The following is an 18232-nucleotide window of genomic DNA, read 5'->3' as shown; positions in this document are numbered from 1 at the left end:
TTGACAAAATTTCTCAAAAATGGGTAGAAATTGTCAATTTCAAAATTCTGCAGTGACCCGTTGCGCCAAAAACAGCCAAATATGCGAAACACACTCCCATTTACGAAAGTGGGTAAAATGTGTAAATTTGCACAAACTGCAGGGACTAGATTTGAAAATTCTGCAAATTCATCATTTTATGACCCCATTTGTGAAGTTGGACCACTTATATTATTTCTTGAAAAGAGGAGGGACCAAATGCGATCATATTTGTTTTCTTTTTCATTGAACGATTAACAGGGAATGCTTCGCACACCCTTCGCATCTTTCACCCAATTAATCAAATGAACCAAATGCGAATGAACTACTTCCAGATATGCGAACCATGGATAAGAAAATACTTCGCATCTTAACTCCAAAATTGAACAAAATGCAAACTCACGTGATCTCTGTAACCAAATGCAAACTCAAAATTACCAAATTCAAACTCCATTCACACAAATGCGAATTGAACAAACATTTCAGATGCGAACCCAAACAAGATCAAATGCGAATCCAATGAAGATCCAGATGCGAACTCAAGATTTCAAATGCAAACATTATTCTTGAGATCATATGCGAACTTGATACAGATCTTGGACTCCAAACGTGCGAAACCAAACCATCAACATCATTCAGTTTGTTCATCCAAATCTATCCAAACCATCGACAATCAAAATCGAAATCTCAAATCAAGTTCGATTTCCAAATCAATTTCTAAACTGATCCTTTTCAATTGCTTCATCCTTAAACATTGAAATCAAATCCCAACATATCTTGTTCAAGAACAAATACGAACGAACACAGTGTTCGTTCATGATGAATATACACCCTTTTTCTTCTAGATTCGAAATTAAACCCAAATTAAGCTAGATTTCGATACTTACAGCCTCAAAACAACTTGTAACTATCAATTTCATCATACGATTTCACCTATTCATCTCTTGAATTCCAATCTTTTTACAGTTTGACTTTTTAAAGTCAAAGAACATAAACACGAAATTGATGATTTAAATGTCTGATTTTAAATCAAAACCATGATAGATCAACTTTTGTTCACATGTTCGTCACACACATTTCAAAGTTTTTGATCAAGATTATCAAAATCAAAAACAATGATCGACAATCACTTGATCATCATCGGTTAGTTAATATACAAATCCATACACAACCGATTCACAAGTATTGATTAACACAAGCTTCTAATCGAATTTTTTAGTAAGATTTCAGCGAAATCAAACATCAAGATCAATGGATTAAGAACAAGATATGCAGGCGTCATTGACGAGAAAAAAATTGAGAACGGCGATGAATTGAATGAATCAAGCACTTCAAATGACTTTAGGCTTATTAATTCTGATGGGATTAAAAACAACTTTTAATCTATGAAGATCGATTAGATCTTGAACAAGTATATCAATATGAAACAACAAGAACACAATATTAATAACAAGGCAGAACGCAATAATAAGAACAAACAGCTTGAATCAAACGAGTCGAATGATTAAATAAAATCCTTAGAAGAGCTCGATTAAGAACATCAACTGTAAATGATTGGAAGATTACAAGAGAGCAATATCGTAAAACTCTGGAATGCTAAAACTGAAATCTTGAATCTTAACCTAATATGCATGCAAGCGATAACTTATATACAATACATAAAAGGCTCTCGGTTGGACAGGCCCAAACCGGAGAATACAAAGGCTAATCTAACGAGCCCAAAAGACGCAACATAAAACAGAACTTCAGCCCAACAAATCCCCCTTTGCGTCAATTTGGAGCGAGACCTTCACTTCGTACTTGGGCCGGCGGCTGAAGCTGGTACCTTCTTCTTCACGGTACTAAACAGACATTTGGTTATGGAAAGGATGGTCTGTCTAAACCGGATGTACCAATTGATCATATCTTCAAAGTATTTGATGTCATCAACCGAATTGTCCTTACACCGCTTGACGATTGATAGGACGTGTTCCAAGCAGGTAGTGGTGTAGAGGTGCTTGTCAGCTAATGCGAACAGACATTTCTGTCCTTCGGCTCTGGTGAACATCACAGAGTTTCGCCTCGAATCTATCTTGCCCATTTTCATCGTGTTTAGATCACTGGCCGATCCCACAGGCTTGACTTTCGGTTTCTTCTTAAACACTGTGGCAACCTCCTGATCCATTAGGGCCACCTCCATGATATAGCATGCCAGCATCCTTTTGACATGGTCTAAGATGGGACCATATTCGGCTTCGTTCGTCAGCAAGATGTTGTACAAGACTATCCAATCATGAGGGTTCAGATTGGGCAGATCCGCCAGAGAGATCATGTGAGCAGTTCTTGCAGATCCTCGGATAAGCTTGAACTTGATGTTTGTGAATCTCCCCACGGCAAACGGCTTCATCACCCGAACATTGACAATCTTCTGGGCGCTCCATGTAAGGTATTGAGGGCGAGCGGCCTCCAGATAAAAGTCAATGAGCTCCCTGTCAAGCTCATCGTTCGGATGCGGGACTTCGAAAATGTTGGAGAAGGCGTGGAAGATGAACGCCTTTCGAGTCAACGACATATCAAATTGCGAATCGACCGAGTTGTTGCAGTCGAACGATATCACCGGCTCGAGCCATAGTATGCTTGGAGTTTCTATGGCCTCCTTTATCAAACGATCCCTGGTCCAGGCAGGGAAGAGCAGCTTTCGGCTCTCAAGGAGATCGTTGGCTTCTTTTTGTTTACGTTCGGCTTCTTCAGCTTCACGTGCCACACGACTGACATCGTCATCAGTATTGCGACTGTTCTTTCTCTTTAACATGTCCGCAATAGTCTCCTTGTCTTCATCTTCATCGTCATCTCCTCCCTCTGCTATGTTTTTGCCTTTGTCCTTCACACCCGAACCCGAGGCATGACCAGTTGGGGTTGGTTCGGTTGTGTGAGTTGCTTTTGAGGAAGGAGGTGGTTTCGATCCTTTCTTCTCATCTCCCCCTTGTTTCGGAATGGACACGAAACTGGGTAGGCCTTCAATTTTACTCAAGAGGTCCATGGCCGGAGAGAGTTTCTCAGCGAGGGTACGCCTCACCGAGTGATTGAGGATGGGGTCGTGTGCTTCCAGGATGTTGGATAGAGCGGCGTGGACATCCGAAACACACGTCTTGATGACTTCCCTTTCGGATCGAAGAGCCTCCAATTGTTGTTCGGAGTTGGAAAGTTGGGTGCTCTTGACCTTGAGGGCAGTAGTCTTACTCGCCAGGACGTCCATCAGTGAATTTTCAGCCGCAAGATCTTCTGTAGCTTTGCCAAGCGGGCATCGATGGAGGCACGGAGTGCCGAGTTGTCGTCGCTAAGGTTTTGTCTGAGGGTAGCGAACGAGGATAACTCCGTCTTTACAAACTGGGCCAATTGATTAACAACTGGTTCCAGAGTTGTTTTGGTGGCTTCGGCGCTTTCCTGCATAGACTGCAGCAGGATTGTAGCGTCATGGAATAGTTTATCGACTTTTTCGGTCGCTGCCTCACAAGCTCGGGTGGAGGCGTCTATCGCAGCAGTAGCTGAGGCCAATGAGTCATGTTGAGCCCTAGAGAAGGCATAAACTATCCTCTGAAGGGCAGCTTCAGATAAGGATGACTGCTGATTGGAGGAGGAGGCGAGAAGTTGATCAACCTTCTCGTTCAGCTCGCGGAGATGCTTCTTTGTCACAGGAGCATCATCCTCCTCATCACTTTGAACTTGAAACGGACTATAGTAGACCGAATCAAAGTTCAGGTCGTCACCACCAAGATATTGATCATCGCCATCGGAGGCGTCTTCTGGAGATTGAGGTGGTGGTGAAGCTGGGGGTGTTATGGGTTTGGTTGGTTCAGGTTGAGTGGGTGGGGGGTTAGTTTCGGGTGGTAGTTGTGTATGGGTTTCGGTTTGTGGAGGTTCGGTTACAGGTGGGGTTTCGGTAACAGGTGGTGTTTCGGTTGATGTGGTGAATATGGGTGGTGGTATAGGGAATGAGGTTGGTGGTATAGTAGGGGTTATGGTGGGAATGGAAATAGGAATTGTGGGTGGAGGGGAAGGAACTGGGGATTGGTGAAGTTCCATCTCCGGGGTTGGGGACCGAGGGGGTGTGTTGCCTCTTTGTGGAGATTCGTCTCCTTGTGATCCCTCAGAGTCCGAACTCCCACCTTCGGATTCACTTGATGAGGAGGGAAGGACGAGCTTTCGTTTCGGTTGGGTCTTCCTCCTTTTCGGTTGTGGGGAGGATGCAGCCTTTGGTTGTTTGCGTTTCTTGGGAGTAGGTTTTGGGGCTTTGGATGGTTTCTTCCCCTTGTCTGCCTTCTTACCCCTGGCCACCGGTTTGTCGGCATCATGAATTGATCGCAGCATGTCCGGTGTCAGTTCCCTTGGACCAGATGGCCCTAACTCCTTGATCGCCTTGATCATACTGCTGTCTGATGGCACACTTCCATACATCGACTCCGGGATAGAGCCAATGAAGGAGAATTTCGATGCATCGGATACGATGATCTTCTTGGTGTGGAACGTACCAACAGAGGACATCGGTACACCGTCAGCAGTTGGGACCTCAAACCTGTCCATGGCCCATCTTGTGATCAGGATCCAGAACCGGGCCAGCGACACTTCAGAGTGTCGAGAAGTGGAAGAAAGGCTCTGAATCAGCTGTTGCCAAAGGACAAACCCATAATCGAGGTTGATCCCGTTGTACACCCCATACATGATTGTCAGGAAAAGACGACTGGCCCCGTCCGATCCGGAACTCCTCTCAGACAGTCCCTTGAAGAGAACTGTAAATAGCCCATTCCACAGGGGCGGTAGGCATGACTTCTTGAACCTTGCGACGGAGGTTAGAACTTCCGTGTAGCCCATGTTGTAGAACATGCTGTATAACATGCCAACCGGAATCGTCTCCGGGTTAACACGTGATGGGTCTGCAGCAAACCCAAACATGGTGCAGAAGCGGGGACGAGAAATCGACGTCTTGTGTTCCACCACTTCGAAAAATATCCGGTCGACGCCCTTGTCGTAGTAGGCCGTCGCATAGACCTGAGATAGAGTCACCATTGGCACCGTTTCAATTCTGGACAATGCCGGAGCAAGCGGGGAGAACTTGAGGCATTCGATAACCGGCGACATGTAGGGATCATAGGCTAGTGGGTTCAGATCAATGACAAGGCATTGTTGAGGTCTAATGGGAAGAATCTGAGAAGTAGCATGAACGGATGAAGATTCAGCCATTGTTGCAGGTGTGGAGAAGAAGATGACCGGGAGAGAGTTTTGGGAGTAATTTTGCTTTGGGAATTATGGGGGCAGTAAAGAGGTAAAAGGTGGTGTGGATGGCTTTTTATAGTAGGTAACAGGAGAGAGAAAGATCGTTTCAAATCTCTTATTGAAATACGGAAGGGTTTTTGAGTGACTGATTGGTGACAGTTGGGACGTGCGATGATCATGTAGGAGAGAGAGTGTCAGATTCCTAGGATCACGCCGCCCAATATGCGCCGGTTCAGAGAGAAACCGTTTCCATTTCCACACGCGCCATTAATGCCAGATGGATGACGCTTCAATACTGCACACGCGTCCAATAAGTGTCAGAAAAAGCGTGGCTTCTTCAAATTCACGCGCCCGCCTTTTTACCGTCGTTTGAATATCTATCCTTTGAACTCCCGCCGCGTCAGCAACCTTTTGAACTTATCCCTTTTCTTTTAAACGCCACCTTTTGAATAAAATGCCCACGTGGATTATTGGCAACCACAACTTCAGTATTAACCATCCATTGATTATCCAGCCTGTAAAATAATTAGTAACGGAATTTTTGAAAATCTAGGATTTTCGTGCAAAGAGTGTAAAAGATAAAGAAATAAAGCAACTTTTTTTTTTTTTTTTTGGAATGATCTGTGATGTCAATTATGACACGAAACTGATGATCCCGGGCACGAATCTCTTCCTTCAAGGTCAAGAGAGACCTCAAAGTGTTAGTGTGGAATCCCGTTGAATTTCGATCAAACATTTATCAATAAATGTTGAAAGGCTTCTTTAAATAAGGCCAATTAAGGGTGGTTTCGCTTTGATTCAACAATTCAATTCCTGATATAAGAACGAACGTGAACAAAGTACTTGTGAGACTAGTGTAGTCTGTTGAACAAGTAGGTTTGAGTTAATTTTGTAGTGGCTAGGATTAATATGAAATCTCAGATAAAAATTTAAAACTGGATCCCTTGGGAAGAAATGTCATGGTGTGTAACAATTTCATTGGAACCACGCAAAAAGGAAAAAAAATGAGATTTCATGAAGGTACATTCGTTAATTCATTGGTGAAAACTTGATCAAGTTAATTGGTCACCGTCAATTCGTTGGTGTTGAATTTTGGGTTTCACTCAGCTCGTAGTGGCACGAAGCTAAGATCATAAACACAGATGTTATGTAACCATAAACCTCAGTGGTAGTTGCTGAGAGTCTCAAGGGTTACAGTGATGATACGAATGTTATGGAGAAGTATAATGGGGATGGTGAAAGAAGACATAGTACCTCGGCTGCGAACATAAGGACCAAGCAGGAGACTCTAAACTCATGTGAGAAAAGAGTGAGGTTGCTCATGATTAGAATAAATGAGTTAGCCTTATTGGGAAGACAAGGTTTGTGTATACCAGGTCATGAAGGCTATTATTCAAAATCTTATGAGGCTTGGGACACATACAGCAGCATGCTTCTAGGGACACTTAAGTAAGTCATCAAATATATCCCCATAAACGAATGAGCACACACAAAAAAATTTAAAATATTTTTGGAGTTTTTGAAATTGAGAAGAAAAAAAAATTTATAAAAGAGTTAAAAAAATGATTAAAAAAAAACGTTGCAAGAAAAATGAAAAACCGAACCCGAACGTTCGGTTGGTTTCGGTTGGAAAAAGTTGAAAAACCGAACCCGAGCGTTCGGTTGGTTTCGGTTCAGGAAAATTTTGAGAAACCGAACCCGAACCTTCGGTTGGTTTCGGTTCAGAAAAATTTTGAAAAACCGAACCCGAGCGTTCGGTTGGTTTCGGTTCAACAAAATTTTGGAAAACCGAACCCGAACCTTCTGGAGGTTTCGGTTCAGGAAAATTTTTAAGAAACCAAGGAGTTTAAATATGCAATAAAAAAACTTTTCATATAAAGAAAAACAAATTTTGCACAAGAAATATACAACTCAGAAAAACTACCTTTGAAGAAATGAGCGAGTGGAATGGTTGAACTGAACCCGAACGTTCGGTTGGATTCGCTTCTTACGTTTGAGATCGAGAGGTAGTGTGAGGTACTGACTCTGATTCCATCATACCTAGCCCTTGCAAAATTTTATTGAATGATGCTTCTGGAAGAGCTTTGGTGAAGACGTCAGCCAGTTGATCAGTGGTTCTTACGAAGTGAACTTCGACATTTCCATCTTCCACGTGATCTTTGATGAAGTGATACCTCAGTGCTATGTGTTTGGTTTTAGAGTGTTGCACCGGGTTATGACAGATCCTAATTGCACTTTCAGAGTCACAATATAGAGGGATCTTCTTCATATTGAGTCCATAGTCTCGAAGTTGACTCTGGATCCAAATCACTTGTGATGTGCAGGATGCAGCGGCAATGTATTCCACTTCAGCAGTAGACAGCGACACACATGTTTGTTTCTTGGATTGCCAGCTGACCAACTTCCCATCAAGAAATTGACAGCCACCAGTTGTGCTTTTGCGGTCGAGTCCACATCCTCCAAGGTCAGCATCAGAATAGGCTTGAACGAAGAAGCCAGAGTTAGATGGATACCATAGACCTAAGGAGGCGGTTCGCTTAAGATAGCGTAGGATGTTCTTCACTGCCAGCATGTGAGGTTCGCGTGGGTTAGCCTGAAATCGAGCACAATAACATACAGAAAACATGATATCAGGCCTGCTAGCAGTTAGATACATCAGTGAGCCTATCATTTGACGATAGAGCGTGATGTCGACAGCCGGTTTATCCAGTGAAGGGGTAAGTTTGGTGCCGAATGCCATAGGGACTTTGACTTTTGAGTCTCCCATCATGCCGAACTTTGCTAGGAGAGTCTTTGTGTAAGCTTCCTGATTGATAAAGATGCCTTCGGGTCCCTGTCTTATATTTAAACCAAGGAAAAAATTAATAGGACCCATTGAGCTCATTTCAAACTTAGTCTCCATCAACTTTCTGAATTCAGCTGTTAAGCTGGGTTTCGTAGAGCCAAAGATGATGTCATCGACATAAATTTGAACAATCATAAGGTGGTTACCTTCCTTTTTGCGAAAGAAGGTTGGGTCAACCGAAGCTTGTTTGAATTTGGACATCTTTAAAAATTTTGTAAGCGTTTCATACCAGGCTCTCGGAGCTTGTTTGAGGCCGTACACAGCTTTATCCAGAATGTAGCAATGGTTTGGATACTTTTCGTTCACGAACCCAGGAGGTTGCTCCACATACACAGTTTCTTCAAGTTCTCCATTGAGAAATGCGCACTTGACGTCCATTTGGAAGACCTCAAAGTTTTTGTGAGCAGCATAGGCCAGAAATATTCTAACCGATTCTAGCCTAGCTACTGGAGCGAATGTCTCTTCGTAATCTATTCCTTCCTCCTGACAGTATCCTTTGACAACCAGACGAGCCTTGTTCCTTATGACATTACCTTCCTTGTCCATTTTGTTTCTAAAAACCCATTTGAGACCAACAACTGAAGCATCCGGAGGAGTTGGAATGAGGCGCCAGACTTTGTTCCTTTCAAACTCGTTTAGTTCGTCTTGCATTGCTTGAACCCAATCAGAGTGATCGAGGGCAGTGTTCACTGTCTTCGGTTCAACTTTTGATACAAATGAGTTAAAGATACAAAACTCAACCTTTGAGAATAAGGATGTCTGTTTTGCCTTCAGTTGAGATCGGGTCAGAACCTTTTCAGATACATCACCAACTACTTGAGAGATAGGATGATCTCTGGTCCATTTTCTAAGAGGAGGGTAATTCGGATCGAAGGTTGGATCTAGTTCAGCGTTGATCATCTCTTCAGGCTCAGATTGGCAATCGAAATCAAGCGTCATATCATCATGCTCCCCCTCAATTGATGAGTCTTGAGAAACACGAGGTTCGGGGGTTTCTTGTGGTGCTGGATTTTCAGGCATTGAAGCACCCTCGTTTGGAGGGGCACCTTCGGTTGGAGAGTTACCTCCGGTTGATGAAGGACCTTCGGTTGAAGTAGTAGAGCTTGGCTCCCCCTGGACATGTGAGCTAGGCTCCCCCTCGACATGAGAACTTGGCTCCCCCTCGACTGAAGCATTGTTGGTTGGAGATTCATTAGTAGGCGATTCTTCTTCATGCATTCTTCTTGCAGCATCTTCGACAATCTGCTTCATATGATCTATTTTGTTGTCGGCTGCACCTGCTTCGGAGAGAGAAGCTTTTTCAGGTTCGTCAAATAGTTCCAGAAAATTTTCGTACAGATTGGCGATTGAGACAGTGACTTGGCCAGTTTGAGGAAAGATTTCACTGGCAGTGTCATCTATGGCCTGTAGCTTCTTGACATAGTTGTCGGCGAAGGTCACATAGTATGTCTCTTGAATCCTTCTTGATCGTTTGTTTAGGACCCTGTACGCCTTTGAAGTGAGTGAGTAACCCAGAAAGATTCCCTCGTCAGCTTTGACATCAAACTTGTTGCGGTGTTCTTTAGAGTTAAAGATGAAACACCTTGAGCCAAAAACGTGGAAAAATTTCACATTGGGCTTCCTGTTGTTTAATATCTCATATGGTGTGAGCGTGAATCGCTTGTTGAGATAGGACCTGTTTTGAGTATAACAAGCAGCAGAAATAGCGTCAGCCCAAAAATAAAGAGGTAAGGAAGCGAAACTTAGCATAGTTCGGGCAGCTTCACACAGAGATCGGTTTCGTCTTTCGACTATTCCGTTCTGCTGTGGTGTGTAGGGAGCTGAGAAATTATGGCTAATTCCCTTTTCTGCAAGAAACTCTTCAAACTCCCTGTTCTTGAATTCGAGACCATTGTCGCTCTTGATGTTGCGAACGACCTTCTTGAGCTGGACTTCAATTTGCTTGATAAACACTTTCAGCTTTTGAGTCGCTTCAGATTTGAGCTTTAGAAAGAACACCCATGTAAATCTAGAGAAGTTATCAACGACAACAAGAATGTACTTGCTACCACCGATGCTTTCAATAGATGAAGGACCACATAAATCGATATGAAGCAATTCGAGTGGTTCAACAACTTTTGTGTTAATTATGGATGGGTGACTTTGACGACTCTGCTTTCCCATTTCACATGCAGCACATAAATGCTCTTTGTCAAACTTGAGCAATGGAAGACCCCTAACATGACCTCCAGTGACAAGTCGGTTAATATCTTTGAAATTGAGATGAGAGAGTCTTCTGTGCCACAACCAGCTTTCGTCGGATTGAGCTGTTGATAGCAGACATATTGCTGGGTTTCCTTTGATGGGTTTCATGTTCAGCGGAAACATTTCACCCTTTCGCTCTGACTTCAGAATCACTTTCTTTGACTTTTTCTCTATGATTTCAGAACCTTCATCATCGAATGAAACTTTGAGACCTGTACCTCCAACAAGCTGAGATACACTGATGAGGTTGTGTTGAAGTCCTTCCACATAGGCCACCTTCCTAATGGTAAAATCACCATTCGTTATCATCCCATATCCCTTTATGGTGCCGAAAGAATTATTTCCAAACTTAACGTTGCCACCATTTGCAAGAGATCTGTATTCCCTGAGTTCCTCTTTCCTCCCTGTCATGTGACGCGAGCAGCCACTGTCGATGTACCATTCTTCGTCAAACTGCTCGTCACTTATAACCTGCAAAAATTAAGCAGATTTAGGAACCCAAAGTTTCTTGGGTCCATGTGAGGTTTTCATGGGAACAGGAATAGTTAAAGAGATGTCAACAAGATATGTTCTTTTAATTAAAGTTGTTTCATCTTTCTTTTTAATGGTGAATACTTTTATTTTGTTAAGATTAGGTTGGTTTCCTGTGGGCTCAGGCTTGGATTCATCGACCTTTCGCTTTCCCTTCTGTTCAGCTGATGAATGAGGTTTTTGAGGAAGAGTGGGATTAGCTTTAGAGCTAGATGGAGATGAATGAGTAGAAGTAGAATGACGAGAAGAGTTAGAACGAGAGAATTTGGATGGGGAGGACTTCCTTGCTGATGACTCTAGGTGACCCTTTTGCTTTTGATCGTTGGTGGGTTTAACCTTTGAGTCTTGTTCTCGTCTGACTTCAGTGCCGAACCTCTGAGTTCAGTTGGAGTTGTTCTTGGAACCGAACCTTTGGTTTCGGTTGAAATCCTTTTCAGAACCAAACCTTTGCTTTCGGTTGGTATTTTCATGCAAACCGAACCTTGACTTTCGGTTGGTATCTTCTTGCGAACCGAACCTTGACTTTCGGTTGTTGGAATTATCAGGCTTTCTCACGGGATTGTTTTCATACTTCAGATTCTTGTCTTTGTGTGAATAGTATGCATTCTGGGAGTGCCAGAATTGTTTCCTTTCAGAAAGGTTTTTCCTGTATCTTAGGTTCCTTTCTATCTTTTTATCCCTCATCTGTTTAGGTTGATGATGAACGTTCGCTTTCGCTTTTGATGTCACCTTTGCTGGTTCCTTTTGAACATTAGGAGTTTTTCTTTGAGTTGAGGGAGCAGAGGGAATGTTTGAAGAAGATTCAGTTTGCCCTGAGAAAGTGGAAGGAGTATCTGATGAAGTTTCACTTCGGGCTGTTGGCGTAGAAGGAATATCTTCTTTTGCTGAACAATCAACCTCTTGAGGAGTATCTTTTGTACCACTTGTGCTTGGTTCACTGAAATTATCAGGCTTGTTCAAGGGTTCAGGTATGTATCTCCCTTTCTTCATCCAAGAGGTTCTTTCAGACAGTCCGACGGTTTCATTTCCATTGTCAATAGGAGCTTCCCAGAAGAACTCATCACAGCCATCAGCATTGTCTTCGTTAACAATAGCCGTGAGTTCAGCTGTTTGATGTTCGGTTACTCCAGTCACTTTATATACCTGATTCGGAGTGGTCCTGACCTTTTGATACACAACAGCCTTTTCTACTAATTTCGGGGACTTTTGTTGGGACAATCTAGCGAATTCTACTGAATTTTCAGAAATAAGATTTTTGTGGTTTTTAGTTTCGCTTTTAACAAATTCTGAGCAGTCAACTGTATCCTCTACAGACATTTCACTCATGTTTTCGTCCTCGTTAAGCTCAGATGCATTTTCAACATCGATTTTATTTTCTGAGCTTACTTTGGCGTTTAGAGAGTCAAACTTTTGTATGGTTTCGGTTCTCAGTTTAAGTCTGTCATTTTCGTCCAAAAGATTTTTGAGCATGTCCTTATGGTCTTTGGATTTAATGAAGGACTCAATTTTGTCCAGTCCAATCTGATAAGTTGGGTTGACATCATCAGACGAAATCACACTTTCACAATTGTAAGCTTCGGCATCAATTTCATCCTCCTTGAATTCTAGGAATGGTAAAATCATACGGTGGATCTTCTTGCCTATCTCACAGTCTAAGTGAAGCTGAGTAATATTGGAATATAAACGTTTAGCTATTAAACAAAAAACATTTCGTTGTTTTAACAATTTCAAATTGTCTCTCTGCAAATAAATGTTTTCGTTTTTGACTTTAATTAATTCCGACTCTTTTAACTCAATCCACATACGCCGCTCCTCACTCTTCAACGCCACCCTGCTTAATTGATCAGTCAGGTCAGAATTGGTGACTCGAGTTTGAGTTAAGCTACTATCTAAATGAGAAATTTTTGTGTTAACGTTTTTTAGTTCTTTCTCATATGAGGATGATGGCACTTTAGATGAAATGAAAATAGATTGTACCTTCTTTATCAGTTCATCAAGCTCATTGAACTGTTGGCTGAGTGGTTTGGCCGTGAAGCACATATCTTCCTGCACCTTCGGTCCATTGCTTCCTCCATCGGTATTGTATCCCCTCATCTGAGATGCGCTTGACACCATGAAGCATTTTCCACCACTGCTTTCCTCCTTAGCCATATAAACCTTTCCATGAGTAGGCTTCCTCACTTCTTCGTCTTCTGAGTCAGTAGACCAAACTTCGGTGCTACCGAACTCATCGTTGTTAACTGAACCCTGCACAATAAGAGCATTAATAGAAGGGTTAGCGGTAGACTTTTTCTTTCTCAACTCATCCAATCTCTTCTGCAGCACGGCTTCCTCATCCTTTCCGTCATCCTTTTCAGCCATCTTTTTAAGAACACAGTCCTTAGCATAGTGGTTCTTGCCACCACAGTAAAAACAGCTTACTCCAGAATCGCCATCTGCCTTCGGTTCCTTCTTGGACTCCTCAGCCTTCGGTTCATTGTTCGCCTTTTCAGAGCTGTAACTCCCCTGCCAGTTTCGGTTTTTGTTGTTGGGAAATCTCTTCTTTATGAACCTCTTGGGATTGGATACCATCATGGCATAATCCTCAGTTGAGAGGTCATATTCTTCTAAATTGAGCTCTTCATCCTCCATCACAGCTTTACTTTTAGATAGGAGGGCCAACGAACCAAGACTAGAGACAACATTTTTCTCTTGAACCACAATCTTCTCTTGGGACTTTAGAATACCCACCAGTTTTGCCAAAGAGTATGATTTAAATTGTTCATGTGCTTTGACGGTGGAAACAACTGCTCTCCATTCAGATCGCAGTCCGTTCAAGAAAGTAACCTTTTGTTCGATGAGCTTCCTTTCAATGTCGTGTTTGATCATCTTGCTGAGAAGATGATTGAAGCGATCAAACGTCTGGGTCACAGTTTCTTCAGCCCCTTGCCTGAATTCTCCAAACTCAGATAGAAGCAAGGTTTGAATAGAATGTTCAAGATCTTCGTCTGTGGAGTACAGTTCGCGAAGTCTATCCCACACTTCCTTCGCCGTAGTGCATGAGCTGACCAGTCTGAAAGTGTCGGACTGAAGGGCGAATCTGATCAACCTCAGTGCCTTAATATTGCACTGGAATTTGTCTTTTTCATCTTGCGCAATATTCGTCACGTCCTTAAGCAGATCGTTGTATTCTTTTTGCGTCTTAATAACTCTGGATGTCGCGGAATGATAAAAACGGTCCATTGATAATGGCTTCCCATATGAGAAAACCATTGTCCTCCGATCCAATCACGTAATCTTCAAAATGATGTGCCCACACTTCATAGTCATGGGTGTATAAGATTGGAATTTTTGTCGTCGAACCAATGCTGTTGGAAATATTAATAGGGTTTGATTGCGTTGCGTCCATTATGATCGTAATAACCTGTTCAAAGATCAGACTTGTAATAAAGCAGATTAGGGCAAAACAATAAATACTAAGATACGTCAATTAAGATGACGGCTCAATAAATATCGATGATTGCGGAAAACCCTAATGGAAATCTTTTTCACAGAAAAGATGTGTATCGATTACACAGCCTCCTGCTCTGATACCAATTGATGGGATTAAAAACAACTTTTAATCTATGAAGATCGATTAGATCTTGAACAAGTATATCAATATGAAACAGCAAGAACACAATATTAATAACAAGGCAGAACGCAATAATAAGAACAAACAGCTTGAATCAAACGAGTCGAATGATTAAATAAAATCCTTAGAAGAGCTCGATTAAGAACATCAACTGTAAATGATTGGAAGATTACAAGAGAGCAATATCGTAAAACTCTGGAATGCTAAAACTGAAATCTTGAATCTTAACCTAATATGCATGCAAGCGATAACTTATATACAATACATAAAAGGCTCTCGGTTGGACAGGCCCAAACCGGAGAATACAAAGGCTAATCTAACGAGCCCAAAAGACGCAACATAAAACAGAACTTCAGCCCAACAAATTCACAGATGAACAGTAACATATCAATAGATTTTGGGCTTATAATGAACAATTGTGATCAAAATGTAGAGAATTATGAACAGTAACAGATCACTTTGATTTGTTATTTTGCTTTGAATTAATCGATTATGAACAGTAAAAAAGATTGAATGGGCTGCGTTTGATATAATGAACAACGATTTAATGAAAATTGGATTTCAATTTGGGCTTACGAACAGTAACTTTTGGATGAACAATGAATTAAAATTTTTTTTATGATAATATGAATTTGATTTTTGATTTTGTTTGCCCTTGATCTAAACAAAAAATTTATTGAATCACCAATGGGGTAAAAACGGATTAGATCCAATGAATCAAACGATCAAAATTCAAAAACGTTACGCATGATTCAAAAAGAATTAAGAGAGATCATAGAGAGAGACTCACCAAAATTGTTCAAGTTGCGACAAAAATTGCCAAACCGAGAATCATTCTTCAAAAGTCACGTTGATCGTGAAAACCAAGCTCTGATACCAATTGTAGTGACAAAGAACATGGTTTGCCATGCGAAATTAAAGCTTGCACAATTGAACATGGTGATTTGGGTGTTTAAGAGATATATTGAATGTATATGGTGTTACAAAAAAAGGATCTAGATCTAGACTACATAATTAACACACACTTACACACTCACTTCTACATCTCTCAAGAGTGATATGAACCCACTATATATAGAGGTGTTTACATGTCTCTCTCTCACTCTAACAAACAAATGGGTCTAAAGGCTAAAGCACCACATGCAAGTGGGTTTTACAAAAGTCAAACATTTACAAAGTCATGAATGAATAACTTTGCACCCCAACATATTGACCTTGATATAACCCTTTTTATACCGGAGTAAATGAAGACTCCTAGAATGGCACGCACGAAGAAGCCTACTCAGAGTAGGAATCCCGCACATTATAAAAAAAGTAAAATGGACCTGCAACTACCTTAGACTTTCTTTAAGGAAGATTGCAAATAAGAGCTAATCCTCTAATTGTAATAGTAAGATTAGGATCCCGACTCATCTGTCAATTTTAGGCATATAAGGTAAATACATATATATAGGTAAACTTACGTATACTATACCTATACGGCTATCCTTTATCTTATGAAAAGGAAAACTACGGGATAGCTATGCCGCAGTCAAAAATACATATTTATGGATATGTACCAAGCCAGATCTTTAGACTAAGGCATATCAAAAAATGGGGTTCGATATAGGGAGTCTTTGTTGTTTACTGTTTACTTTCCCTTTACCCAACTTAAAGAACTGTGCCATAAATTCATAAGAACTGCTATTTGTAGAGCTTCTATAGATTCGAGCCCTTTAGTTTGTTATCAAGCAGCTTAAAGGGTAATCGCTGGCCACAAACTTGCAAGAGTCAGCTATTTGTTCACATTCAAGCATTCGTTCCCCATGTTCAAGCTAGTCGAATCAGTACTTATTGTTATACCGTTCGTGCCATTCAAAGCCACTTAACTCACTTTCAAGAAGAAAAATACTGCTTCCAATTAATAGACTGAAATGAAAACTTTGAAACATGTTATGGAGGGTTTCAAATCGGTGCTGGAACTTCTACAATTGCTTTAGCTGGAGCAGCACTCGGAATTGGAAAGATATTCAGTTCGGTCATCCATTCAGTAGCACGGAGTCCGGAATTGGATACTAAATTATTTGGTTATGCCATTTTAGGCTTTGCTCTCATGGAAGCCATTGCCTTGTTTGCTCTTATGATTGCCTTTCTGATCTTCTTCGTATTCTGAGATTCGCTACCATCAGTAGCCTTCCTCCCAAGGCGAGTGAAGTGACGTGAGGCGAGCATCTGAGTGAGTTGAGTGAGGAAGTGAGGGACCTGAGGAAGCGGAGGGAGCGAAAGTTGGACCGGGTTTCACTATTGTGTTGGTTAATTCCCAACCACCTTCAAGAAGGAAAAGAACTTAATAACCTTTTCCATTATCAGTAGCAGCAGTGGACGAATCGAGACAAGAAAAATACAGGTAGGAATCTGCTTATCTACTTGCCTTTCAACCTCAGAGCATTCAGTTCAGGTACCGCAGCGGTCGACGACTTGGCTGGGGCAGATCTTCACTCATTATCCTTCTTCGAACCTTTTGGTATGTATTGCCCCCTAACTACAGATCAGATCCAGCAGATGAGAAAGAAAATTCCGCACTGCTGCTGAGTCGTCGGACTTATCCACCAAGGGATTCGTGGAATTTCTGTGGATTGCGTTGGGGGAAATCTACCAAAGCTAGGAAGATAGATAGACTCCTTTCCTGCTGCTAAGGGAGAGCAAGAAAGATAAAAAATTCTTGTTTTTGAACCAGCGCCCCCTTTTGGGTATGCAGGTACTAAGTGTCCTCTCACTACCAACCAACAAACATCATCTGGCTGGGTCTTGCCGGTATCAACAACGATAAAAAACCTACCAAATGGAAACAGCAACTAACTATGGCTCTTGGTGGGCCCAGACAACGTCCTAGGCGTAAGGGAGATCGGAGCAACAGGTAACGCCTAGACGACGTTTTTCTTCATGGGATGCAGTAAGTAGATCGAGAGGTCGTTTCGCCCCTTGTCCCCGAATATGGGTAATATGTTCTCATACAATGTTGCTCCAATCTGACCTAGCTGGCGAGCGATCCCAGTTTGCGACAGAGAACAAGACAGCAAGCGAGTGTACCTTTGTTCGCTTCTTCTCCACCAAGCACGGAAGTTTATGGATAACTGTAGGTCGGTGGCTACCTAAGGAAACTCCGATTCGATCCGCCCCCCGGCTGGGAGGCATCTACCTCATCCCGATCACAAGGAGGGGTTCACTATGATGGGGGGTACTTCTTTTTTTCCCTTCTGGAAAGAATGAAATGCATAGGGGACCATCCTTTTGTTGCGGCATGCTCCTCAGATTTACGGATTCACAGGGGGGCTCAGGCCCTACTTAGTAGACTCACAATGACAAAGGCTTGCGAAACTAAGTAGGGCCTTTTGAATTGAATCTTAAGTAGTCTATCAGTGGTGCAAAGCTAATTGCCCCTTTTCAATAAGGGGCGAAAGGTTATACCTTAGAAAGTCAGCGAACATCGGTTTTTCTATGTAGGTATGGCGTTCCCCCTTGACTCTTCTAACGTCGAGCTAAGTGATTTCGTAACCTTTTCATAGCGTAGTAGAATGAAGGCTACGCACCGACGCTCTCTTTTCTATTAGCCTAAGCGTCTGCGCTAACTCGCTCGCCTACTATACCCTACTATACCACTTTTAGGGTAGGCTAGGCTAACTCAGCCGCTTACTTCTACTAATGTAGGGCTAAATAGCGCCTTTTCTTTTTAAAATAACCAATTTGAATTG

The 18232-nt window shown here is 42.0% G+C and overlaps 1 protein-coding gene across 1 annotated transcript in view; it reads left to right on the top strand.

Annotated features, from left to right (window-relative positions):
• LOC128126092 (uncharacterized) overlaps positions 1 to 17907 on the top strand; it is a 21450-nt gene extending 3543 nt beyond the window's left edge. The window contains 5 exon segments of the mRNA XM_052763825.1: positions 16206 to 16327; positions 16442 to 16644; positions 16892 to 17111; positions 17218 to 17294; positions 17374 to 17907. Coding sequence (XP_052619785.1) covers positions 16206 to 16327; positions 16442 to 16644; positions 16892 to 17111; positions 17218 to 17294; positions 17374 to 17712 — 961 coding nt within the window. The 3' untranslated portion in view covers positions 17713 to 17907.
• Positions 17908 to 18232: the final 325 nt, after the last annotated feature.

The sequence above is a fragment of the Lactuca sativa genome, chromosome 5 (assembly GCF_002870075.4).
Source record: "Lactuca sativa cultivar Salinas chromosome 5, Lsat_Salinas_v11, whole genome shotgun sequence".
Classification (NCBI taxonomy): domain Eukaryota; kingdom Viridiplantae; phylum Streptophyta; class Magnoliopsida; order Asterales; family Asteraceae; genus Lactuca; species Lactuca sativa.
Note: the sequence above shows the minus strand (reverse complement) of the source record. Positions and strands in the feature narration are given on the sequence as shown.